General features: G+C 37.4%; 1 protein-coding gene across 2 annotated transcripts in view; it reads right to left on the bottom strand.

Moving 5' to 3' along the window:
* Nucleotides 1-24,326, bottom strand: part of RSRC1 (arginine and serine rich coiled-coil 1) — a 342,233-nt gene extending 317,907 nt beyond the window's left edge. Inside the window, exons 1-3 of one of the 2 annotated variants that reach the window (XM_070406915.1) lie at nt 24,298-24,326; nt 13,307-13,502; nt 12,682-12,807 (exon numbers count right to left, since the gene is read on the bottom strand). In XM_070406915.1, the coding sequence (XP_070263016.1) occupies nt 12,682-12,807; nt 13,307-13,500 (320 nt within the window). In that variant the 5' untranslated portion in view covers nt 13,501-13,502; nt 24,298-24,326. Of the gene's footprint in view, nt 1-12,681; nt 12,808-13,306; nt 13,503-22,904; nt 23,059-24,297 lie in introns of those variants that run through there. The other variant, XM_070406914.1, reaches the window with a different exon arrangement.
* Between the last annotated feature and the right edge of the window lie 2,552 nt (nt 24,327-26,878).

A 26,878-nucleotide genomic window follows, 5' to 3' on the forward strand; every position in this document is an offset into this window, starting at 1 on the left:
CAAAAATTAGGCCATAAAGTACAAGCTCTTAATTAAGAGGAAAAAAAAGACATTGTACATAAGAATTAAATATTACAATTAGAATTATTTGATAACTACACATCTCTGTGTGTCTCATATACCGTATAATCAAGAGTTAATTGAATACCTTTCCAAGGAACCTCTTATTTTGCCAGTGTTAGATACAGAACTCTTCCAGAGAGGAAGCAAAAGTAAGTTCTTCCTGTATCTCATTCACTACTCAATATTGATGGGAATGTAGACTGTATGGCGATCCTCAAAAAATTAAGAATAGAGCTACCATCTGACCCAGGAATCCCTCTCCTGGGTATATACCTGAAAAACTCGAAATCATGTATTTGAAAAGATATATGCATCCCTATGTTCACTGCAGCATTATTCACAGTGGCTAAGACATGGAAACAACCAGTGTCCTGCGATAGAGGACTGAATAAAGATGTGGTACATATACAAAATGGATACTCAGCCATTAGAAAGAATAAAATACTGCCATTTGCAACAACATGCATGGACCTTGAGAATATTATGCTAAGTGAAATAAGTCAATCGGAAAAAGCTAAGAACCATATGATTTCACTCATATGTGGGATATAAAATTGAAATTCATAAACACAAACAGCAGTGTGGTGGCTGCCAGAGGGAAAGGGGTGAGGGGGGGAGGGGGTCCTAAGATAAGAAGACAGAAAAAAATTTGACTTTGGGTGGTGGGCACATGGTGCAATACACAGATCATAAAACATAGAAACCCACACCTATATGATCATGTCGACCAATATCACCCCAATAAATTTAATTTAAAAATAAATAAATAAACCAAATATTTGAGCTCCCCCCCCCCCCCCCCAAAAAAAAGTTCTTCCTACTTATACACTGTCAAGGGCAAAAGTAGGACTAATCAAAAGATTCCCACCAAGAACTCTCTGACATCAACTGATAATTCAGTAAAAGAAAATTCAGTATATACAGCCTTGATTTTTGTGAAATGGCTCATCTGTCAGGGATCTTTCATTTGCCATTCAAAATGACTAACATGAAACATGCTGAAAACTGTGCAATGCAGATTTTTCACTTAAAGTTAATGTAATTTTATAAGTCAAAATCAATGTATAGAAAATACTATTTATACATACAAGTTCAGTCTCTGAATATATAATTCTATAAAATCAAGATGTGAAGGTAAATGCTCTTTAAAATAGTCTAAAAGAAAAAGAATGTTTTAATTTTCTGGCAATTAGGATGCTTATAACAAATGCTTTAAGAATTACTCTGGAAAAACAAGGCTAAAACTACCTTACAATAAGTAATCATTAAAGAATCTTCAGACATAGGTTAAAATATTTTTCTCACAAATTTTTACATAATTCCACCCTTACCATTCTAAGTATTATGCTCTAATAAGGACTATCCTAATCTTCAGCCAGCAATATTTTCAGGCTGATATTATTATTCTCATTTCCTTGAATAATATCCATACTCCAGGGCCATTTTCCTTCTCATATTCAATATCATGCATGCTTGTATCAAGGTTCCTTTCTTCATATCCTGTCACAGTATCAATCACTGCCTCCTGTCCACTCAATCCACTTTTGATTTATCAGCCGCCGTCTTTCTGGACTCCATAACTCGACCCAAACCATTTTAACAAGACATTGACAAATAGCACCCAGTATCACATCAACCTGTTCCACTTAGTAAACTAAGAAACAGTAACTGTGACATCTCTGCATAAGTATTCCATTCTATTCCCCAGACTGATGTATATTAATGAGGAGATGGTATTTGAAATGCTTCTTCCACATCAGCATCTAATATGATCAAATTAGGAAATGGGATGATTTATTAAATTGTGTAGAGCTGAAATATTTCTTTATATCGCTATACGTGTGGTTTCAGAAAGTGAGCTGTTGCTTTCAATTTTTCTACTGAGGATGTGCCTGCATTTCACAGACGAATTATTGTCTTTAAAAAGATTGCAAGAAGACAAAATGTTATTAAGCAAATGCTCAGTAAAACAAACTAAATCAGTTTTAAAATTCCTAATTTAATGTAAATCTTGGTTGTTTCACTGAAATTCAGTTTGTGATCTTATTAAGTCATATTTGCATCATACTGTCTTGCTGTAGGACAGTTTTAAATTTATAGCATTACCAAGCAGCTTTACTTCTTGACTTTTAAGATATGTCCTCAATAAAATAATTGCTCTATAAGCACACATTTCGTTCTTATTTTCAGGTATAAGACAAAATAAAGATCAATGGGTTAATAAAAGAATAAAATAAAAATACAAAATCAACTATTTGGGTCATTTCTGTACTTTTTATAATTAGATGTTAAAATGTTTTTTACTAAAGTGCTCCCCAATTAAAGTTCAATAACTGTTTCATGGGCAGTTTAAACTTTGAACAATGAATTAGTTTTTTAATATATTTGTATATGAAAGGGATATTTAATATGTTCACCAAATTTCAAACTGGAAATAAGAAAGAATAAATGTAAAACTCCTACATTTCCATAAACAGATTCTCATCTTACCTCATTTTTTATTTTCTAGATATCCATATATTCCAGAAGTCAAACTCTGCTCACTTTAAAACTACAGAATCTCTAAGTACAAAATCCATTATTTAAGTGTAGATGTAGGCTAACCTCAGCATATTGGGCTTATATATTCAATAGTTTTCTAATGGAACAACCAATGACTTCTTTTGGCTCATAGACAAATCAAAAGATTATTAATAAATGAATTCTAAAGTAACTCTGATTTCATTCATTGACTAAAAATTTACCTATAAATCTCAATAGAGCTATACAATGCAGATAGTGTATGAGGAGGAGAACATTACAAAATCAGGAAAAGTATATCACTCCATAAAGAATTAATTGTGATTCTCAGATATTACTACTTAAATTTTATTATATGAACAAGGATCATTTGTTTGATTACTTTTATATGGAGTAATAACCTAACAATTTTAAAGAAGCTAATCTAACTTTTAAATTAAAAAAAGCAACATCAACTTGAAGAAATACTACATTGTTAAAATAAAGTACAATCTTTCCCTTTAATACTCAGAAAAGGACAACAGGAAAACAGAACATCAGAAATGCTGTCCTTTGTTCTTTAAATAGAGTTAGGGCATGGAGAAAATGAGAATTTTTTTAAGTCTGTTAAACTAGTAAAATAGGATAAAACAGAAGCAAACTCACAAGTATATTGTAGCATGTAGTATATAGAATTAATAATAAGAATATTTTTTAAAACCTTAACATTTTTATTGGCCTTTATAGTTTACAAAACTATTTTCAATACACTCTCTTGCTAGAAAATAGGTTTTCAGAAATTATGTTCCTCTCTCTTTCCAATTAATAAATATTTCTTACTTGTTCTTCTTATAATAACGCATTCTCAATAAAAATTTCCCTACTTCCCTCTAATATCAATAATTATGCTCTTCCTTAACATTCTTGACACTATAGTCTACAGAATACAATTAGTAGCTTTAAACTGTCTTATTCAATGTTTGTCTCCTCTATGTGTGTGAGTGTGAGAGTGAGTGTGTGTGAGTGCGTGCACACACACGCATGTGGTATGTTTGTCTTATCACAGTCTAAATGCTTCTTGAGTAGAAACCTATATAGCACTGAAGGGAAAAGAAATCACAGAGATAGGGCAATTAAAACATTACACTTAATGGAACGAGAAAAAATTTAGAATTCATTAATTCCTTCAAATTTATACATAGACATATTTATAGCATAAAGAAAAACAGGTTGCCAAAACAGGTTTGGCTCAGTGGATAGAGCATTGGCCTGTGGACTGGGGGGTCCCGGGTTCGGTTCCGGTCAGGGGCATGTACCCGGGTTGCGGGCACATCCCCAGTAGGAGATGTGCAGGAGGCAGCTGATCGATGTTTCTCTCTCATCGATGTTTCTAACTCTCTATCTCTCTCCCTTCCTCTCTGTAAAAAATCAATAAAATATATTTTAAAAAAAAAAAACAGGTAATGAAACTAAACTATTCATTTAAGAAATGGCTCATTTCAAATTCCATTCCTTGTGTTTAGAAAATATAGCAAAATAGCCTGTGTGTGATAACTGCTATATAAATGAGATAAATACTTGCTACTTTATAATCATATTTATAATTATTTCAAAAAAACCTAACATCAATAATTGAAATTAGAAATTGTTATTATTATAAGTTCCTATTGATAACATGTCATGTTCATACATATGTAGTAAAAGGATGCACAATTTTAAAAAATAACCTAAGTCAATGATTACTACACATCATACAAAAAGGCTTTATTTTCACTCTTGAATTAAAATCAAAATATATATCTATTAAGAAAAAGAATTCATGACAAAGAGCCCAGAGAGTCAATAACACCAGGAAATAGCTGTCTAGGAATGCTTAGCTCATGACTAAATCTGTAAAAATCCTCAATGTCAGCTACATTCAATGGGTCATTTGGATAAGGTGTAGTACATAACACTATCTTAGCTCCATGTGAGGCAAAAAAAAGAAAATCAAGCTGATTATGAAATCTTCAATCTATAGAAGTGAATAGCAAAGTTAGAAAAAATAATCAAGAGATGAGAACAACAAAAGAAAGTATGAGAAATAAGGCATAATCATCTCAATAGATAAAAAATGGCATAAATGATTTTGACATAAATCAACACCCTTTCCCCCCCCACAAAAAAAACTACCAACAAACAAGAAATATAGAAGTTTCTTCTTCAGTTTTATAAAAGGGAGTCACAAAAAACCTACAACTAACATCAAATCTGAAATTGAAAGACTTTCTTTGTAAGATAGGAAAAAATGGCAAAGATGCCCAATCTCACCTTTTTTCCTCAACAATGAACTAAAAGTCCTAGACAATGCAAAAAGCCAAGAAAATGGAATAAATGACATAGTTTTTAAAAGAGAAGTAAAACTCTCAATTTTCAGGTAATATGATTGCTCTTGCAGAAATACTGTAAGGTATACTCAAAATACTAGGATTAATAAGAGCAGCAAGGTTACAGGATTTGAAATAAATATAGAAAAACATAAAATATACATTGTGCAAAATATATAGTCCATTTTATTTATATATATTGAGAGCAAATTATTGGAAAATAAAATTTAGAAATAATTCCTTTTTCAATAATATAAAAAGAATTAAAATACATTTAACAAAAGATGTGGAAGATTGCTACACTGAAAACTACAAAACATTGTTGGGGCCTGGCTGGCTTGGCTAAGAGGTTGAGTGTCAACCTATGAACCAGGAGGTCACAGTTTGATTCCCCATCAAGGCAGGCAGGAGGCAGCTGATCAATGATTCTCTCTCATCATTAATGTTTCTATCTCTCTCTTTCCTACTTCCTTCCTCTCTGAAATCAATAATAATATATTTTTTAAAATAAAAATATTGTTGGGAGAAATAAAGAAAATCCAAATAATGGAGAGGCAGACCTGTAACTTAAATGGAAGGACACTAAACAGAAACATGAAAGCATATAAAACTATAAAGCTCACTGGTAAAGGTAAACATATAAGCAAATACAAAATATTCTAATATTGTAATAGTGATAGAGCACTTCTAATTCTGCTATAGAATTCAAAAGACAAAAGCTTAAAAAATTATAAAACTATATCAATGCATACACATTATATAAATATATAGCTAGTAACAAAATGTCAACAATTAAGATATGTAAAGGGTATACAGGAATTATTTATACTACTCTTGTAAGTTTTTGTTAAATATGAAAATATCACAAAATTAAAAGTCTCCTATATAGCAGCAATGGGCAGGTGGAATTTAAAACAATACCATTTACATTAGCACCCCAAAAATTAAGTACCTAGGTATAAATCTAACAAAATATACTAGTATACAATATCTATGTGAGGAAAATTATTAAACTCTTATGAATGAAATCAAAGCAGAAATAAACAGAGATGTTCCATGTTCATGGATATGAAGACTCAATATTGGCCAGAATATCAACAAATTGATTCTAAAGTTTATATGGAAAGGCAAAAGATAAGAATAGCCAACACAATATTGAAGGAGAAGAACAAAGTTGGAGGACTGATATTATTCAACTTTGAGGCTTACTATAAAGCTACAGTAAGTAATAAAGACAGCATGGTATTGGGAAAAGAACAGACAAATACAATGGAACAGAATAGAGAGCCCAGAAATAGACCCACATAAAGAGTCAGCTGATCTTTGTCAAAGGGGCAAAATTAATACAATGGAACTAAGATAACTTTTTCAACAAATGGTGCTAGAAAAACTGGATACCCACATGCAAGAAAAAAAATGAACCTGTACACTGACCGTAGACCCTTGACAAAAATTAACTCAAGATGGATTACAGACCTAAGTGTAAAACACAAAACTACAGAACTCCTATAAAAGAAAAAACCAAGATGACCTTGGATAGGGCAGTTACGTTTTAGACACAACACCAAATGAATAATCCATGAAAGAAATAATAGATAAGCTACAGTATATTAAAATTTAAAACTTCTTAAAAAATAGGGGTCAAAAGTACAAAATACTAGGATAAAAAGCCAGTGTCCCTGACAACGAGGACAATCAAACACCGGTCGCACTGAGCACCTCTCGGTCCCTTCCCCCACACCTGCAGTCTCCAATCACAGTCTGGCTAACAGGGAAACACGGCATATGGAGCAGCGGGGCGGGACTGGCGAGCAGGCAGAACAGGGACCTCTTGGTCCCTCCCCCCCAGCCGCAGGCTCTCAATATTGGCCAGATGACAATTCTTCCCAAATTGTCATTTGGGAAGAACCAGGGCGAACTGAGGTGAGTGGCAGTGGGGCGGGGAGAGGGCGGAACAGCGACCTCTTGATCTCTTCTCCCGGCCCACAGGCTCTGGGGAACAGGAGCCATGCTGTAATCGAGGAACCACGGTGAACCAGGGGGTGGCGGTGGGTACTAGTGAGCAGGCAGAAGATGGCCTAGGGACCCTAACTGCGCACGATTTCGTGCACGCTGGGCCTCTAGTCTAGTTATAAAATAATTAAGTTGTGGGAATGTATTGTACAGCATGGTGACTATCCTATATAATAAAAGGCTAAAATGCAAATTGACTTAACGGTGGAACAACCAGTCACTATGATGCACATTGAGCAACAGGGGGCAGATGCTCCATGCAGGAGCTGCCCCCTGGTGGTCAGTGCACTCCCACAGGGGGAGTGCCACTCAGCCATAAGCCCTGAGCCGGCTCAAGGCTGGTGGGCACAGTGGCGGTGGCGGGAGCCTCTCCCGCCTCCACAGTAGCACTAAGGATGTCTGACTGCCATCAGTTGGACTTCGAGAGGGTGCAGGCTGGGCTGAGGATCCCTGCCCCCTCCCCAAGTGCATGAATTTCGTGCACTGGGCCTCTAGTAGATAATAATCCATATTGCATTATTTGAAAGTTGCAAAGAGAAATTTTTACAGTCCTAATGACAAGAAAAAAAAGTTCTAAAGAACAATGAAAATATATTGAATGACATTAGGATTTTGAAGTTGTTTATACAATGCCACATACTTTCCTTCAAAAATATCAATCTGATTAAAAAAAACAGTCTACTCTGTGAAAGACAATGTCCACACATAAGAAAACAATCCATTAACTGAGGGGAAACTTTGCAACAGAAACATCAGATAAAGGACCTTTTAAAATATACAAAGAACTTCTAAAATTCAACAATAAGAAAATAAGCAGCTCTATTAAAATATAGGGGAAAGAACTTATGAAACAGTTCACCAAAGAAGATATACAGATGGCACATAAGTAAATGAAAAGATGTTCCACATCATAAGTCATCAGAGAAATGCAAATTAAAATATTAAGATACCTAAAAAAAAAACCAACCTATTTAAATGGCCAAAATCTGGCAACACCAAATGCTGGTGAGAAACTGTCATTCATTGCTGGTGGGAAAGCATAATGGTATGGCCACTTTGGAAAACAATCTGGCAGTTTTTCACAAAACTAAGTATACTCTTACCATAAGACCCACCAATCACACTCTTTGGTATTTACCCAAAGGAGTTAAAAACTTATGTCCACATAAAAACATACACACAGATATTTATAGCAACTTTATTCAAAATTGCCAAAACCTGAAAGCAATCAATATGTCCTTCAGCAGGTCAATGGATAAATAAGCTGTAGTACATCCAGACAATGAAATATTATACAGGAATACCCCACTTTCCAAAAGTTTAAGTTATGCCACTTCACTTTTACCAAAGATCTACATTAATACACAATGACTTTTACCTAAAAGTCCAAATTTTAGCCTTGGCTGGTGAGGCTCAATTGGTTGCAGCATTGTCCCATGCACCAAAGGGTCTCGGGTTTGATTCCTGGTCAGGGCACATACTCAGGTTTCCGGTCGATTCCCAGTCAGGTTGCATATAGAAGGCAATCAATTGATGTTTTTCTTTCTCTCTCTTTCTCCCTCTCTCTCCCCTTCCTCTCTCTCTAGAATCAATGAAAAAAATATATCCTTGGGTGAGGATAAAAAAAAAAAAAAGCAATTTCATCAGATTTATTTTGGTTAGCAAAAACAGGTACCAATATATATCTTCATAAAAGCAAAATGGCATAACTCGAACTTTCAGAAACCTGGGGATACACATCGCCCTTTGCACTATTATGAAATGTTTCATAGGAATATTCTACTTTTGGATAGTGAGGAAACCTGTATAGTACTAAAAAAAAATGAGCTATCAAAGCCATGAAAATACATGGAAGAAACCAAAATACATACTACTAAGTAGAAGAAGCCAATCTGAAAAGGTTAAATACTGCATGATCCCAATCGTATAGCAGTCCGGAAAAGGCAAATTATGGAGAAAGTAAAAAGATCAGTGGGTGTCACAGCTTAGGGAGATGGGGTGAAATAGGCAGAGCACAGAGTATTTTTAGGGCACTGAAACTACTCTGTATGAACCTATACTGATGGATACATGTCATTACACATTTGTCTAAATCAGAGATTTTCAACCTTTTTCATCTCATGACACACATAAACTAATTTAAAAAGATTGAAATCTTACAAACTATATTTTCTGACCACAATGGAATGAAACTAGAAATCAACAGCAGCAGAAAAACTGGGAAATCCATAAATATGTGGAAATTAAACAACTTATTGTTGAAAAATCAATGACTGAACAAAGGAATCACAAGGGAAATTAGAAAATATCTTGAGACAAATGAAAATGAAATCATAACATACCAAAACTTATGGGCTGCAACAAAAGCAGTTTTAAGAGGGTAGTTAATAGCTAGAAATGCCTACATTAAAAAAGATGAAAGATCTCAAATCAATAACCTAGCTTTACATCTCAGGGAACTAGTAAAGGAGGAACAAAATGCACCAAAAATTAGAAGGAAGGGAAGGATTAATAGCAATTAGAGCAGAAAAATAGGGAATAGAAAAACAATATTTTTTTAAAAAGCAATAATACTAAGAATTTGCTTCTTTTTTTAAATATATTTTATTGATTTTTTACAGAGAGGAAGGGAGAGGGATAGAGAGTTAGAAATATCGATGGGAGAGAAACATCGATCAGCTGCCTCCTGCACACCTCCTACTGGGGATGTGCCCGCAACCAACGTACATGCCCTTGACCAGAATCAAACTTGGGACCTTTCGGTCCGCAGGCTGACGCTCTATCCACTGAGCCAAACTGGTTAGGGCAAGAATTTGTTTCTTGAAATGATCAACAAAATTGGTAAGCCCTTAACTAGATTAACTAAGAAAAAACAAGGAGATTCAAAAACTAAAATCAGATATTAGAGAGAAAGCATTAAAATTGAAACCAAGCAATAAACAGGATTATGAGACAACCTATAGAAATGGATAAATTCCTAAATATATACAACCTATCAAGACTAAATCATGAAGAAACAAACATATGAACAGAGCTCTAACAAATAAAGAGATTGAATCAGTAATCAAAAACCTCCCAACAAAGAAAAGCCCACAGCTACATGGCTACACTGGAGAATTTCTACCAAACATTTAAATAAGAATTAAGGCCAATCCCTCTCAAACTCTTCCAAAAAATTGAAGAGGAGGGAGCACATCCAAACTCATTTTATGAGCTAGCATTATTACCCTGATGCCAAAGCCAGACAAATATATTATAAGAAAACTACAGACCAATATCCATGATTAATACTGACACAAAAACCTCAACAAAATACTAGCAAACTAAGTTCAACAGCACATTAAAATAATTATACACCATAACCAAATTGGATTCATCCCTGGAATTCAAGAATTGTTAAATACACAAAAGCAGTCTTGAGAAAGAACAAAGCTGGAGGCCTCACATTCCTAATTTCAAAATATATATTAAAAAGCTACAGTAATCAAAACTATATAATGCTGGCAGACACAGAGACAAATGGAACAGAATAGAGAGCCTGACACAGTATAAAACGCAGATTGCTAAACATGTGTGCTGTTGACTAGACATTACTGCCATTACTTTTAAGTTCTTCCTTGCACTGCAAAGGAAAAGAAATTAAAGTTTCCAGATTTCCTCTGGAGGTAGTTGTAGGTACAGAGTTGGACAGAGAAGCAGTTTGCAGGTGGGTAGTTTCTTGAGAACCACTCATTCTGTTGCTACAAACCTAGAAAGTTCTTAAGATTTCCAGTGACTTGAGAAAACAACCTTTGATACTTCAGGCTGAATTAATCAGTGACAGTGTCCCTAATTCCCTCAGCCCTTACAAAGGTTGCATAGGCCTTTATCCCTATATTAAAATCCCACTGCTTGGAATTCATTGCCTTCTGTTTCCCTAATCAAATTCTGGTTGATTGATTCAGGGTATGTGAAAATAGTCTAAAACCTGAAAAAGACATATAAAAGCATGGATTATTATTTCTATTCCCACTGATAGAAAATTTCAACTGACCTTGATTTCTGGTAATCAGCCTCCTTTTAGACAAATCAATACATCTAAAATAAAGCTTTCCTTCTACAAATCAATAAACAATAAAACTTTTCCTCACTAAAAAAACAGCTTTCTACCTAACTTCATTTCCCCAGTTAATGACCCAGTCAAGACATGTTTACTAAGCAAGGTATTGTGTAGGTACCAAAAGATTCCCCCTATAAGAGTTTATAATATATGAGTATAATAAAAACATAACATTCATACTGTAACTATTACATATCAGGAACGATATGTAATGGTGGGTAAGAGAAAGAATGGATTAAACTTGACTTGGGAGTGCAAAGATAAACATCAAAAAAGGATTTAAGGAAAAAGAGAATTAAAGGTTGCAAGAAACTGAAAGAAAGCATGCTCAAAAAAACAAAGCTAGCAACCCTGGAATATGTATAGAGAACAGAGGCATATAATACAGAGTAGCTTATTCATGGAGTGTGTACTAAGAAGAGGAGACTAAGTCCAAATAGGGAGTGTGTACTAAAAAGAGGAGACTAAATCCAAACACTACAAGGTCAGAAAAGCTAAACATCTGGACTTTACTACCATTATCCAACTTCAGATTCATAGAGATTTATAAAATTTTATGCCTAGATAACAAAATCAGGCTGCTAATATACCCCCACAGCTAGAATCTAATAGTAGAAGAACTAAACAGAAAAAAGCAGCTGATCTTACTAAATTCCTGTTTTTATACTAACACTCTTCTGCTCAAAAACTTTCAATAACTTCTGAACACCTACTTTTATCAAATCCTTCAATACCATGGTCCCCATCCTATTCAACCGTATTTTCAACCATTGCCCAACATGTACAACTCTTTCCAGATAAGCTATTCTCTGGATTATTGGCCCTTGAGCAAGACAAGAAAACATAGATGGAGTGACAATGCAGATTAATCAGCTCGGGCTGCTACAACAAAATACCACAAATTGAGCAGTTTTAAACAACATAGATTTATTTCTCATAGTTCTGCGGGCTCCGAGTCCAAGATCAAGATACTGGCTGATCTGGTTTCTGGTAAGGGTTCTTCCTGGCTTGTAGATGGCTGACTTTTCACTGTCTTCTCGTGGCCTTTCCTCTAAGTTCACACTCAAAGAGCGAGAACAGTCTCCCTCTTCTTGTAAGCCCACCAGCCCTACTGGATTAGGGTCCTACCCTTATGACCTCATTTAACCCTAATTACCTCCATAAAGACCCTAATTCAGTTATATTGGGGATTGGGATTCAACATATGAATTGGGTGGGAGGGGGGAGCTGAGGGTAGGGACATAAACATTTACTTCACATCACACTGGGTTATTTCCGAGGCTAGACCTTAAGAGATCCTGCATCTTCTGCTCTTACCCTCTTGAAATACTTTCCCCGTCATGTGAAAAAGCCCAGCCTAGCCTACTGGAGGATGAGAAACCACAGGAGAACTAAAGCACCCTAGACAATAGCCAAAAGCCAACACCAAATGCCTGAGTTGAGGTTACATTGGACCATGTAGTTCCAGTTAAGCTATCAGATAACTACAACCACAGGAGTGACCCAGATGACACTAGCAGAAAAACTGCCAGCTGAGCTCAGGTCAAAATTGCAAAATCATGAGAAAATAAATGACTGTTGCTTTAGATCACTAAATGTGGGGATAGTGTGTTACAGAGCAATAAATATCTGATGGCATACCTTCTTGTTCTGCTTTTTGACCTAGACCTCTGAACTCTATAGGATTTCCCCCAATCCCTTGAACGACTTCGACTTCGTTTTCTTCTAGAGCCATAAGAAGAGCTACTGCTTGATCGATGTCTCCGTCTGAAATAAAATATAATTAAGTATCATTGCTATAAAAAAATTTTGTATGAGCATTAAGGAGAAATCACCTAGATTCTATAGAATTGTCTCATTTTTACTGTCTACACCTTCCTAAAAGCAAAAAGAGATAAAATGTTATTGCTCTTGAACAGTCAGATGACTAATTTCATAATTTAGTGATTGAATTAGCTACAAATTAAGACCTTGGAGGTGTTAAGTAGTATACAATCCTTCCAAATGTTATCAGATAACATAGTATGAGAATTAAGCTAGTTTATACCTACTTGTTTACAAAAAATAGACAAAGGAGAAAGACACTGAACCCATGGGATGGGCCTGGAAAAACAGAACAAAACACCTCTGGTTTGGGACTTAACCCTCATAACTATATAACTACTAAAAGAAAAATGTTTTACCCAGAAAAAATAAAAGTACAAAAATATAAGAACTTGAAAGAATGTAGTCTCATTACTACGTAAGTAAATATTATGAGAATCACCTTCTATCATAAGAATGTGAGCGAGGCTGAAGATCTCTGGACCAAGATCTTGACTTTGACCTTGATTTCCTTCCACCTTTCCTTCGGCTGTATGTTCTGCTATCTGAAGAACTACTTGAAGATGACCGTCTACGATGTTTCTTTTTTCTCTTGCTTCTGCTTTCTTCTTCAGTATCTGATGAACGGCGTCCCATTTCTACAAGTTTAAATTCAAAGAAAATTATTACTAACATATGGCACCATGGATGAAATTTAATATAGCAATTTTTTTAAACTTTGCAAAAATTTTTAGTCTTAAAGTAAAATTTTAAATGTACCTGGCTTCTTGACAAGAATATAAAAAACATCTCTAATACAGTCTTCAGTTTTTATAATTTAGTAACTGTTTTTATAATTTATAAACAACTTAAATTTATCCTAAATTTTTCCAAATGTCTCTCAAAAGAGTCAATCTGAGGACAACTCATTATAACAATTTTCTTATATTTTAAGTTGCAGTTATGATTAATTACATAATATTTGGTTTAGGGATCAACTACCTAATCCTTCATTTTCACATTCCCTAAAGATAAAACATATTTTACTATCTTTTAGAATTACTTTTTTCTAACTAAAAATTCTACATTTTTAAATGGATAAAAACTCACTAGTCATCACCAGAGTACGAAGTGAAATAATATACTATCATCATTTCACTTGTGAAATTTGGGAGAGGAAATGTTAACTTAAGTAACGAAGTTGATGAGGTTATTGTGAAGTCGGTCAAATCTTCACACTGCTAGTAAAGTGGTGGTATATTCCTTCCTGAAAGCAATTAATAATTTAAATATAGAGTCATAAAAAATGTTTATTTTTTGTCACAAAGCAATTCTACTTCTAAGAATGTATCTGAAAACTTTTTCTTAAAAAATATAATCACGAAGATATCCATTATACCATTATTAAAACTGTCTCTATAGAGACTGCAATTTTTAAAAATATGTACATATGGGTAAGAGCAAAAATAAAAACTGATAATATTTAAGTGATAAAACTGGGTAACGTTTTTTTCTTTTTAAACATATTTTCAAAAAAAACAAAAAAATATTTTCTATATGGCTATGGTAATGTTTTTACATTTAGTATACAAAAGGAAAAATATACAGAAATAGAAGTTAAAGAGTTTTTTCAAATTATATTTTTATTGTTAACTTTATTATAGATGTCCCTCATTTACATTCCATTTGCTTTTCCCCCAGACTCTGCCCTCCCATCCCTATAACGCTGATCACACTGTTGTATGTGTCCATGGGCTTTGCATGTATGTTCTTTGGCTATTCTCTTCACCTTCTTTCACCCTATCTACCCCATGCACCTCCCTCTGACATCTGTCAGTCTGTACCAAGAACGCATGTCTCTGGTTCTATTTTGTCAGTTTATTTTATTCATTAGATTGTATAAGTGAGATCACATGATATGTGTCTTTCTCTGACTGGCTCATTTTGCTTAGCATAATAATCTCCATGCTGTCATAAAAGGTAAGAGATCCTTTCTTTTTATAGCCTCGTAGTATTCCATTGTGTAAATGTACCATTGCTTTTTTATCCACTCATCTACCAATGGTGTTTGGAATTATCAGAATATATTCCCAGAAGTGGGATCACTAGGTTGAAAAGCAGTTCCATTTTCAACTTTTTGAGGAAACTCCATACTGTTTTCCACAGTGGCTGCGTTCCTACCAACAATGCACTAGGGATCCGTTTACTCCACACCTCGCCGGCACTTGTTGTTTGTTGATTTACTGAAGGTAACCATTCTGGCAGGTGTGAGGTGGTATTTCATTGTGGTTTTAATTTGCATCTCCCTGATGGTTAGTGATATTGAGCATTTTTTCATATGTCTATTGGCCATCTGCATGTCCTCTTCAGAGAAGTGTCTATTCAAGTCCTTTGCCCATTTTTTAAGTGGATTGTTTGTCTTCCTGGTGTTGAGTTGTATAAGTTCTTTATATATTTTGGAAATTAATCCCTTATCATGGGGGAATATGTTCTCCCATTAGTAGGTTCCCTTTTCATTTTGTTGATGGTTTCTGTAGCTGTGCAGAAGCTTTTTAGTTTGATGTAATCCCATTTATTTATTCTTTCCTTTGCTTCCCTTGCCCTAGGAGACATATTGGCAAAAATATTGCTATGTCAGATGTCTGCGATTTTACTGCGTATGTCTTTTTCTAGGATTTTTATGCTTTTACAACTAACATTTAGGAATTACCTTAGTTCAGCGGTTCTCAACCTGTGGGTCGCGGCCCCTTTGGGGGTGGAACGACCCTTTCACAGGGGTCGCCTAAGACCATCCTGCATATCAGATATTTACATTCTGATTCATAACAGTAGCAACATTACGGTTATGAAGTAGCAATGAAAATAATTTTATGGTTTCACAACATGAGAAACTGTATTTAAAGGGCCAGAAGGTTGAGAACCACTGAAAGTTTTTTTATTTCCTGACTTTTTCTTCCATTCTTGTTTTCACTTTTAAGCAGTTAAAAATGTTCTTTACCCACAAATAACCATTTAACATGAGCTTTGATGTTCTTATTATCTTGTTAAAAAAATACTAAAATGAGAATATAAAAATAAAAAGATATAAATTCACAAGGATACACAGACTAGAAGAGAAGACAGAAGGAACAGTAAACAAGATACGTCAACAAATTTTTAGCAAATGAAAAACATATGGAGGATTTAGACCTATGAGAGCCGAATACCAGCAACTGCAGAGAATTCCAACATGAGAAAAGCCACTTTACATAGCAAAAATCAGAAAGGATAGGAATTTAAGATACCACTTACCACAGTGGACACAAAGATGCATAGAACTAAAAAACAAGGGAACTGGATGAAAGCCTATAAAAGCAGTAATCTCCCAGGTCCCCTTCCCCATGCAACCCAGGCAGGTGACTACTCTTCCCCAATCCCAGGAGAGGTGATTTATTTAGTAAAAATGGCAAAATAATAAAGCAACAGATTCAGGAGCACAATAAATGAGGGCAGAGAGATGCTAACCTAAAAGTGAAAGGAATTACATGAAAGTCTACAACTAATGGTAAATACTGTACCATTAGTTGGATCCAAGATCGTTCTGGCAGAGGATTCATCTATGCAAAAACTGAGCAGTAGCTGAAAAAGATACACTGTAAGTATTTGAAGGTACGCCACCCCCCAAAAAGAAAAAAATGGCCAAGCCCTTACCCAATCACCTATAACCAAGCCCACCAGTTAATAAGCCCAAGCCTTAAACATTTTTCAGTAAACAATTTTTCTGTTAACTTTTTATAGATTATTAAAAAGGGGGGAGGGGAGGATAACCAATCACGTGATGAAAGCCTTCATTATAAGAGACAGAAAGGGAAAAAACAAACAAACAAACAAACAAAAAAAACACCTCGTAGTAAACCAGGAACATGCAGAAGAAAACTAAAGGAAAATATCACAGCTAATTTCCTCAGATCCAGCAAACAAGAATAGGAGGAACATCCATAGAACAGAAGAAAAAGCTTGAAATTTAAAATATGATAACTTGTAAAAAAAATACAATAAAATTAGAAGATGCGTTCAAATGACTCAAAAAGTAGTAAGAAAAAAATTAAAATCAGGAGGTAAAAAGTAGTAAGAAAAAGATTAAAAATAGGAGGTAAAAAGTCCCTGGAACAATTAATTTTAAATGACATAAACCAGACATATCTCATAAAAATTCAGACACTAGGAATATATAGAAGATCCCAGAAACTTCTAAAGAGAAAAAAATGGAGAAATCATAATAAAAGGAACAGGACTTCTAAACTGCAATATATAGAAAACAATGGAGACTTGTGTCCAAAATTCTAAATGAAAATTATTTTCAACATAGAATCTATATCCAGACTTATCACTGATCTAATACAAGATCAGAATAAAGACATTTTCAGATATGCAGCCCCAAAATTCTACCTCACATTCCACCAAAAGCAAACAGCAAACCAACAAAGACAAGCCAGATTAAAAAAATAAGGAATGTAACACTAGAGATAGGTAAAACATCCCAGGATGAAAGCAGGCCTAGCTATAAGGGATACATCAGTGAACAAGAGACAAAAATCCTTGCCCTCAAGGAGCTTATATGCTAGTATAACAGCAGTTCTCAAAATGGGATCTGTAGGACACCTGAGGTTCCCTAAGATCCTTTCAGGGGATTCAAGAGGTCAAAACTATTCTCATTATAATACTCATATATGACTTACCTTTTCCCTATGTTGACTTTTGCACTGATGATGTACAAGCAATAGTAGACAAAACTACTAGTACCTTAATAGGAACCAAGGTTATGGCACCAAACTGTACTAGCAGTCATTGCATTCTTCACAGCAATAGTTAAAAAAAAAAAAAGGTAGGGGAGGATGAGTGGGTTGGAAGAGATCAACCAAAGAACTTGTATGCATTTATGCATAATCCATGGACACAGACAACAGGGTGGTGAAGGCCTAGAGTGGGGGGCAGAGGCAGGCTAGAAAAGGTCAATGGGGAGAAAAGGAGGACATTCTATCTAATAAAGAGGGAATATGCAAATTGACCATCACACCATCACAAAGATGACGGCACCCATAGCCACAAGACGGCAGCGCCTAGTCCCCTCAGCCCCGCCGGAGCCCCCCAGTCCTTTCAGCCCCTCCGGGGGGGAGGACGTGGCAGGCACACATGCAACCGGACCCGCCCTCAGCCCCCTAGCCGTCCAGGGCCGGCCCAAGGCACAGGCAAGCCTCAGATGTCGGCTGCCCAGCCGCCCAGGGCCACCTGAGGCTCAGGTAACCAGGGCCAGCTGAGGCTTGCACTGCTGGCAGTGGCAGCAGCAAAGGTGTGATGGGGGCGTCACCTTCCCCTGATCACTGGGTTGCCTCCCGCCCCTGAGGGCTCCCAGACTGAGAGGGGGCAGGCCAGGCTGAGGGACCCCCCTCCAGTGCATGAATTTTCATGCACCAGGCCTCTAGTATGTAATACTTGCAACAATAAAGATTTTTTGTAAAAGCAGTTTACTTGTTCACTTAAGAATGTCCTCGATAAAGTAGTAAAAAAGCATTAATTTTATTAAATTTCAACTCTTGAGCAAACATCTGTTAATATTCTATGTGATAAAATGGGAAACACACATATAACTGCTGTTGGATAATGAAGAATGATGGTGTCTTGAGAAAAGTCATTTGTGCAACTGAATTGCAAGTTGAACTGGCTGCTCTTATCATAACCCACAATTTTCATTTTAAAGGACTATGATTATTCAAACTTGCATATTTGGGAGACATTTTCTCAAAAATGAATGGAGTCTTTCACTTCAAGAAAAACTGACAGCCCTAACCGGTTTGGCTCAATGAATAGAGCGTTGGCCTGCGGACTCAAGGGTCCCAGGTTCGATTCCAGTCAAGGACATGTACCTTGGTTGCAGACACATCCCCAGTTAGGGGGTGTGCAGGAGGCAGCTGATTGATGTTTCTCTCTCATCGATGTTTCTGTCTATCCCTCTCCCTTCCTCTCTGTAAAAAATCAATAAAATATGTCTAAAAAAAAAAAAAAAGAAAGAAAAACTGACAATATTTGTTGCCAATAAAATTTGAGCTCTCAAGCCAAAATTAGAATTTGGGGTAAATTGTACCTACTATCATGAGACTGATAGCTTCCCAATACTGTAATAAAGATTTCTCTGATGATATCAGTGGTGATATTAACAAATGTGATTTTTTAAAAATATTATATAATTAAGGGTAGTAACATTGGGAAGATATGCATAATGCAAAGGATCAGTATTTTCCAGCAGGTCAATGCATGATGTCACAGAATCACGCATGGGTAAAATACGCATTCACAGTGCAAGACAAACTATTAGATTTTAATGTGGAAGAGTATGAAAAGATCACTGATAAGGTTTCAAATACCACATTAGAACCAACTTTTAAGAAACAACCACTTATCAAGTTTTGGTGTAATATCAAAGAATTATCTGCATAGGCTATTAAAATACTACCTTTTTCTAAAACTAATATAATATTGTGTTAACTATACCTTAATGAAGACAGTTTTTTTAATACCGTATCTGTGTGAATATATTTTCTTCATATACCTTAATCAAAACAACTCATCACAATAGATTTAATACAGAAGCATATATAAGAATCCAACTGTCTTCTATTAAGCCAGACATTAGAGGTTTGCAAAAATGAAAAATAATGCCAGTTTTCTCACTAAGAATGTTTTGTTTTGAAAAATATATTTATTTTTCATATCAAATTTGTTATTTGTGTTACCATATAATGGGTTTATTATTGTTATTTTTAAGTGAATTAATAAATAATTCAAAATTTCCTGTTTTAAATATTAGTAAAATAATATTTATAGATATAGCCCACATAGATAATAGTTCTTGGGGTCTCAATAAGTTTTAAGAGTATAAAGGGATCCTAAAACTAAAAAGTTTGAGAACCACTACCCTAAGGTAGCTATCATCATTTCCATTCTCCATTCTTGTCTAGCTTATTAAGGCATAAAGAAGTAGGAAAAAAAAGGGCACACATCTAGTTATGTATCTTGATGGTGACCAAAGGAAGAGAGGGGTAAGTGATATAAATTTTTCTTTGTTTTAATTTCAAACAAGATAAATTATCCATAATAGAATAATTACATTTAACCCATAAAAGTTAGTGAGAGATACAAAATCTTCCTTCTAGGAGCCAAATAATAAAAGGTTGAAAAACCACTGTCACAAAATTATAAATATTTTTTCAAGGGATAAATTTACATTTCAGAAAAATTACACTGAAATATTAATCTCAGTAAGAGAAAACATTTGTTAACATCAAATATTTATCCAGAAAAGGAAGTCAACACTAAGAGCAAATCAGTAGACCCAAATATTGCCTTCTCTATCAATGACAGGTATTGAACTCTTATTCACCACCCTATATATATATTCACCTCTGGATTTCCATAATGTCCCTAGCATGTAGCTGAATATACTTGCTCATTGAAGTCATGGTGGTCAACTTATATTTCACACTCCTAGCAAGAAAGAACTCTTTATATTTAACTCCATTGGTAAGGTGCAATGCATGGAAAGACACGTTAATAGTAGCTCTTTCTGATAAGGGCAATGATGATTGAGCACAGATTTTTAGGAATCCCACAAGCTAACCATTTTTCAACCTATCTGTAAGCAAAAAAAAAGCATAGGGACAGAACTCCTACAGCTCTCGGTTTTATGTTCTAACTCTAATCTCTAGTATATCCTGGTTGAGTCTCATGGTTGCAAACCTTACCCAACTACTCATACTACGGAACTGAAGCCAAGACTGGTAGGACAGTAGGACATCAATTTACAAAAACATCTTATTGCAAATCAGCCGTGGGCAAACTACGGCCCGCGGGCCGGATCCGGCCCGTTTGAAATGAATAAAACTAAAAAAAAAAAAGACCGTACTCTTTTATGTAATGATGTTTACTTTGAATTTATATTAGTTCACACAAACACTCCATCCATGCTTTTGTTCCGGCCCTTCGGTCCAGTTTAAGAACCCATTGTGGCCCTCGAGTCAAAAAGTTTGCCCACCCCTGGCTTAGGTGAATGATGGAAGATGTAGACCCAAACAGCTCAAAGTCATACACAAGTAGTTCCTTTGTTCAGTTATTAATAAAGGCACAAAAACAGTTATCTTTTTTTGGAAAACAGGCAGTTAGAGAGAACAAAGATTCCTAGAGGATAGGACAGTTCATAATTATTTCTCTACTACTCATTCATCAGTATATCAAACTACAATTTTTTTTATCTTGGACACATGGTCAAAAAAAAAAAAAAAAGAGCAGACATTTCAATGGGAAATCCACCTCAGAGAGACAGAGAAAAGTAAAAGTGGGGTTAATATCATTTAGCATAAGAACTCCATAAACAGTATAGAACTATGCAAAGGCAATAAAAGAACTGAGATAAAATTCTAGCTTAACAAGCCTAACAAAGCAAAACTCCAAGAGAGAGAATTGTCAAAACACTCCCCCTCCCGTAACAACTAAATATCTACAGACTAGCATATCTTTTTTTTTTTTTTTTTAAGCATTACTGGGCATGGACTTTTCCCCAGTGGTTTGAAAACCAAAGCAGAAAATATATCTATACATCTACTATAACAATCTTACTACAGAAGGTTTCCAACTTGTAACACCATTCTTTCCTGAAACTGGTCAAGTTGGCAAGGCAATTAATAGGCGCCATCTGCCTTCAATGTTTTTCAGCTTCCAACATTTTTAGCCCTTTCACTGAAGAACGTACAGTAATACAGTACTGCCACTTAGCAGGAAATCTCCTTTGCCTGCAAAGAAAGTGACTAGACTCGAAGGCTAGATGGGCTCTCAAAGGATGCCCAGTTCCCTCACAAGGTTGCACCTGTAACTCCTGCTCTAATCCTTTAATCTGGGAACTCTGCATATCTCCTTCACTTAGAGCAGTGGTTCTCAACCTTGGCTGCACATTAGAATCACCTGGGAATCTTTTAAAAATCCTGATGTCTGGGCCTCATCCTCCGGAAATTCTGTTTCTTTGTTATGGGGTGAGGGGGGCCACAACATTAGTAACAAAGAAACAGAATTTCCGGAGGATGAGGCCCAGACATCAGGATTTTAAAAAGATTCCCAGGTGATTCTAATGTGCAGCCAAGGTTGAGAACCACTGGGTTAGAGCTTTTACAACTAAGTTCAGAGATGACAACGTGAATACTTTTTGGTGAGAACACAAAACATCTGAATTAATTTAAACTACCTAGGATCTGTTTAGTTGATTCACAAATAGATTACTAATTCCGAAAATGGAAAAAAAAAAAAAAGATTAGGCTTCCAGTGTGCATTTAAAGATACATAACCTCTGAGAAATGAGTTGACCTAAAATCAAGAGCAGTCAATATGTGTAATAGAGCATTATAACCTCCACCAAAGTAAACAGAGCTTAAGGGTAGCCATGTGCTCTTAATCCAGGATCACAAGGCCACAAGCTCTGAAGTCAAGGAAGAGTGCTTAAAGCGGGAATGTGTATTTACACGTAGGCGAGTCTATTTCACCCTGCACCATCTCTCCTCTCTGTAAGCTAGTGTGTGAGCTGGGAATAACGGGGTGGGACAGGGTGCACCAGGCTGCAGTCTCTCTCCCCGCACCTTCCCGGGCACTTATTGCCAAGGCCGGTCCTTAGACCCCAGCGCAGGGACCAGTAGGGGTGGGGTGAACAGGGGACGCGCGAGGAAGGGCAGGAAAAGTGGACTGACTCTCTCTCACCACCCCCAGACTGAGGGCCTCACCGGAGACCTGCGAGCTAGCACCACCCCAAAGCCAACCACCACCTGGGGCCCCCGCTCCGAACACCCGGGTCGGAAACCGCCAGGTGCGAGGCGCATGCGCACTGGCCCCCCGCGCCGCACACCTCGGCACCAGCCCCCTCGTCCCCCGCCGCCTCCCGGACGGCGGCAGGCCCCGCGCCGCCTCCCGCCGCCTCACGCAGGAGCAAGGCCTCGGAACCCCGCCGCCGCGGGCGCCTCCTCCCGGGCCCCGGACGAGGGCATCACCTGGCTCCCAGTCTTCGGGATCACACCTCCCGTGGACTTGCAAGCGCCGCAAACCTGGAAATGTTTCTTCAAATCGGGGAGCCGCCGGCGCCCTCCGAACTTGCTTCAGTTTAAGCTCACCGCCTTCCTGGTTCCAGCGCCAGGCAGCGGCAGCCGAGCTTCCGAATGCATCGATGGAGGTGACCAGGCGCAGGGAGTGCCGAGGGAATGGATCGTCACGCCGCCAATTTTTTGTTTGGTCTTGGCTTTGCTGGCTTGTTTGATTATTTGCTTGCCTTATAACCGAAAAACAATAAAGGTGGGGACTGAAGCGTGTAATTGCCTTTGTAATCGTCGTTATCGTCACAGAAAATCAGTAAACAAGCCTGCATCATAGGAAGTTAGGTTTAAGACACAAGTAGCAAAATTGGTTATCTCTAGCTGGGGGAGGAGGAAACTCGCCCAACAATAATAAATCATGGGAGTGTGTCTGCATAGAGTCGTGTGTGATTAAAATGCAATGATTTATTTGCAAAAATGCATTAAAAGTTGGTGTTTCTTCTGCCCTGAAGGTGAAGGCACTCACAGGTTGGTTGCAAATTAGTTTCTCGCATTAAAGGAACTGGTTATTAGAGGATTGGGGGGAAGGCTGCCCGAGGCAAGGAAAGGAGATTTCTTCTGAAAGAGAAATTGTTTAGGTGTTTGTTGTTATTTACATCAATAAAAATTAAAGCGATTAAGCATTTTCTGTAACTCATATTACATTAATTATCTGGTCTTGCATAAACCTCATTTTTCCTTGTTTGCTATAAGTACACAAAGATATGGAGGTAAATAAACTGTTGGCCTTGGTTTGGGTCAACTGTGAGAACCAACTTGTTCAGAATCGCTAGATACCCAAACCACAGTTTTCTGCAGATATTTGAGAGATGAAAATCAGCTCCAGAAATATATTTGTCATAAATGACTGTACCTTAAATAACCAGTTTGAGGGGGACCGTTTTAAAAGTAACTACCACACTACATGTTTATTTTAAATAATTCACTAGCTGGGGGGACTCGGCGCCCTGAATTTTATTGGAACTTGTATACCTGTCTGCAGGCTGTTAACTGAGCTTTACTATCAATTTTTTTTTTTTTTTACCAAAACTGTATTTTGAAATACCCTGTTTCCGAAAACATTTACTATTTAATAAAACAACCTCATTAGAACTTCATGAGCATTTATTAGCATATCATTTCAAAACCTTGGTGTGTTTTTTTAAAGTAGGTTTCCCTTAGGCCGGTAGAATCCGTGACCAGACACTGCAGATCTCTCATAACTCTATCAACACCACTATTCCTAAATATACAAAGAGCCAGGAAAATCTATTTGGTGTGAATCACATCAATTATCTGAACCTTCTCTGATTACCTTTAAAATGGTCATCTTTCCCTCCAGCTCAGTAGATGGAATTTGAGATCAGACCTAGAAATCACGGCAAAAAAAGTAGCTGGTGAGTGTCTTGATCCCTTACCAGACTTCTAAAGTGGTCACTTTGGAGCTATTTGTGAATAGTATTTAACACCTCAGTTTGGGAGCTCTTTCTGGTCATTCTGCTCAATAACCTTAAAAACAGATTTTCTTAAAGGATTAAAATGTTATGCTTATTCCCCTCTCACAATATCAGGACTAAAGTGATTACAATGTAAAACCATGTTCCTAAATTCATATAACTTTGGAAAGTGTATTTTAGTCTCTTTTGTAGCATAATAAAATAAAAGCAATCACTAATATAATTCATTAATACCTAAGAGTTATTTCACTGGAAACATAAAGATCTTAATTATTTCTCCTAAAAGTAGCAATAAGTGAAATGTTTTAAGAAAAACAAAATATAACTTCAGCATTCAAGAGAAAACAAGGCAAATACTTCTTAAAAGTATGATTTCCATCTCAAGTTTGCCAACTGTGAACATTTTAATCTGAAGAGTAGTATAGTATGACAGATATGTATAGCCTCTATTTACATATGTCCTAGAAACACTAATATATTAAGTTTTAATTGTGTTCTTTTCCTACAAATGTTTCAGGTTGCTTTGATGGAACTTTCCAAATTACCTATTAACTTTGTGCTGAGGCTTTAACCAATGGATGGAAGATAAACATATCAAAGTTTCTGTAATTGCTTTTATTTTTACTAGGAGTATTAGATCTAAGAAAATGAACCAAGTTACCTTTCACATCAGAAAGCCTGCATTCATGTTTATTAACATTCAGACTCATTGAAAATGTCCCCAAAACTACACTTGAAGAGGTATATTTGTTTACAAACTCAAATAATGTAACTTTCCATATGTAAATATTCTTATGTGAGATACATTTGTGGCCACACTTCTCACAGCCAGCTCAATACAGACAAATGACTCAGGAATATAGACATTCCTTCCACATAACTGTTTCGATGAAAACAGTCCAGGGAGAGAGCGAGAGACTTTCCTCCCGGCGAACGTCGCTTTTTTAATAGTCCACAATAAATAAAATTAAGAGGTGCACAAACTTAACATCCACTGATTTTTTTTAAAATTCCAATAAGGATAATCACTTGCTTTTCAAAATCGGGAAATCAACCAACTAGAATGTTTTCCAGGTTGCTAAAGAAGAGCTCTTGCAGTTCATGTCGAGAGGGGCCGGGACACAGGGAGTTAGTGACAAGGGAGCTGGGGTGAGGGTCCCGAAACCTCCCAGAGGGAACGAAGTCCAACTGTCCTGGATCGGGCGCTAAGGAAACACTTTCATATGGAATCTGTCAGGGAACAGCTGCTCGGGAAATGTGTTAAATTGACCGGCCCTTCCAGCGGGGCTGTCCGTAGAGGAGTCGGCTTGGGCTCCGGGACGCCAGCAGCGGGGTAAATCACAAATTCCCCAGGGCCGGGAGGCTGGGGACGACCCCGCGCAGCTCCGGCTGCGGGCCGGGAAGCCGTTGGGGAGGCTGCAGAGGACCCTGGGCAGGGTGGGCGGTAAAGCCAGGATGCCGGGCTGCGAGGTGTAGGTGGGGTCGGGTCGGCTGCGGGGATGCAGACTTGCAACATCGGGTCAGGATACAGAACTGGGTTGCAGGGCGCCTGGCGCAGGAGCAGGGCAGGGGTGCCGGGCAGCCAGGAGGGGCTGCGCAGCCACGCGGCCCCCTGAAGCCGGGCGGGGATGCGGGGTCTGCAGCGGAGTCGGGATCCCGGACTCCCTCCGGCAGCCGCGCACTTGTCAGTTTCCTTTTGGCCACGCCCCGGCGGAGTAGGTCCAGCTCCCTGGTGTTTAACTAAGTCTTGACACCAACGCAAAATCCACGCCTAATTAAATTAATTAGGGATTCTTGTCAATCCTGGATTAATGGCCAAGTGCGCAGGCGGCCGAGGCTCTCGGAAAACCCGGACGGCCTGGGACCTGCCTCCTCTTCCCGCCCCTTCCCGTCCCCCTTCGCTGCCCTCCCACTCCAGACCCAGCCTGCTCGGACTCTAGTTTAATCTCTCATCTCTCTCTCTCTCTCTCTCTCTCTCTCTCTCTCTCTCTCTCTCTCTCTCTCTCTCTCTCTCCCTCTCCCCCTCTTGCTCCCTCCCCCATTCCCACCCCCACCCGCAGGTAGCGGCGCGGGTGCTTCCCGGGAAGGGGCTCCCTCCGAGTTGCGAAGGGAGGTAATTTACTCAGAACAAGGGGCCGCCTTGGCGAAGTATAAATAGTGAGACTTCAAGCGCAGCGTCGCTATCAGATCTGAACTCTCCGCAGGAAGAATTGTCAAAGATCTTAACATTGAACAAGCGGGCTCCGGCAGGGAAGCCTCAGTTCATATTTCCCTCGGCCCCCGCCCCTTCCCTCTTCCTCCTCCTCCTCCCCCTCCTCCTCCTTCCTCCTCCTCCTCCTCCTCCTCCTCCTCCTCCTCCTCCTCCTCCTCCTCCTCTTCTTACTTCTTTTTCTCCTTCTACTTCTCCTTCTTCTTTCTTCTCTTCTTTTTCTTCTTTCT

This window comes from Myotis yumanensis, unplaced genomic scaffold (assembly GCF_028538775.1).
Source record: "Myotis yumanensis isolate MYYU_CA2020_CCGP unplaced genomic scaffold, mMyoYum1.0.hap1 SCAF_2, whole genome shotgun sequence".
NCBI classification, from domain to species: Eukaryota; Metazoa; Chordata; class Mammalia; order Chiroptera; family Vespertilionidae; genus Myotis; species Myotis yumanensis.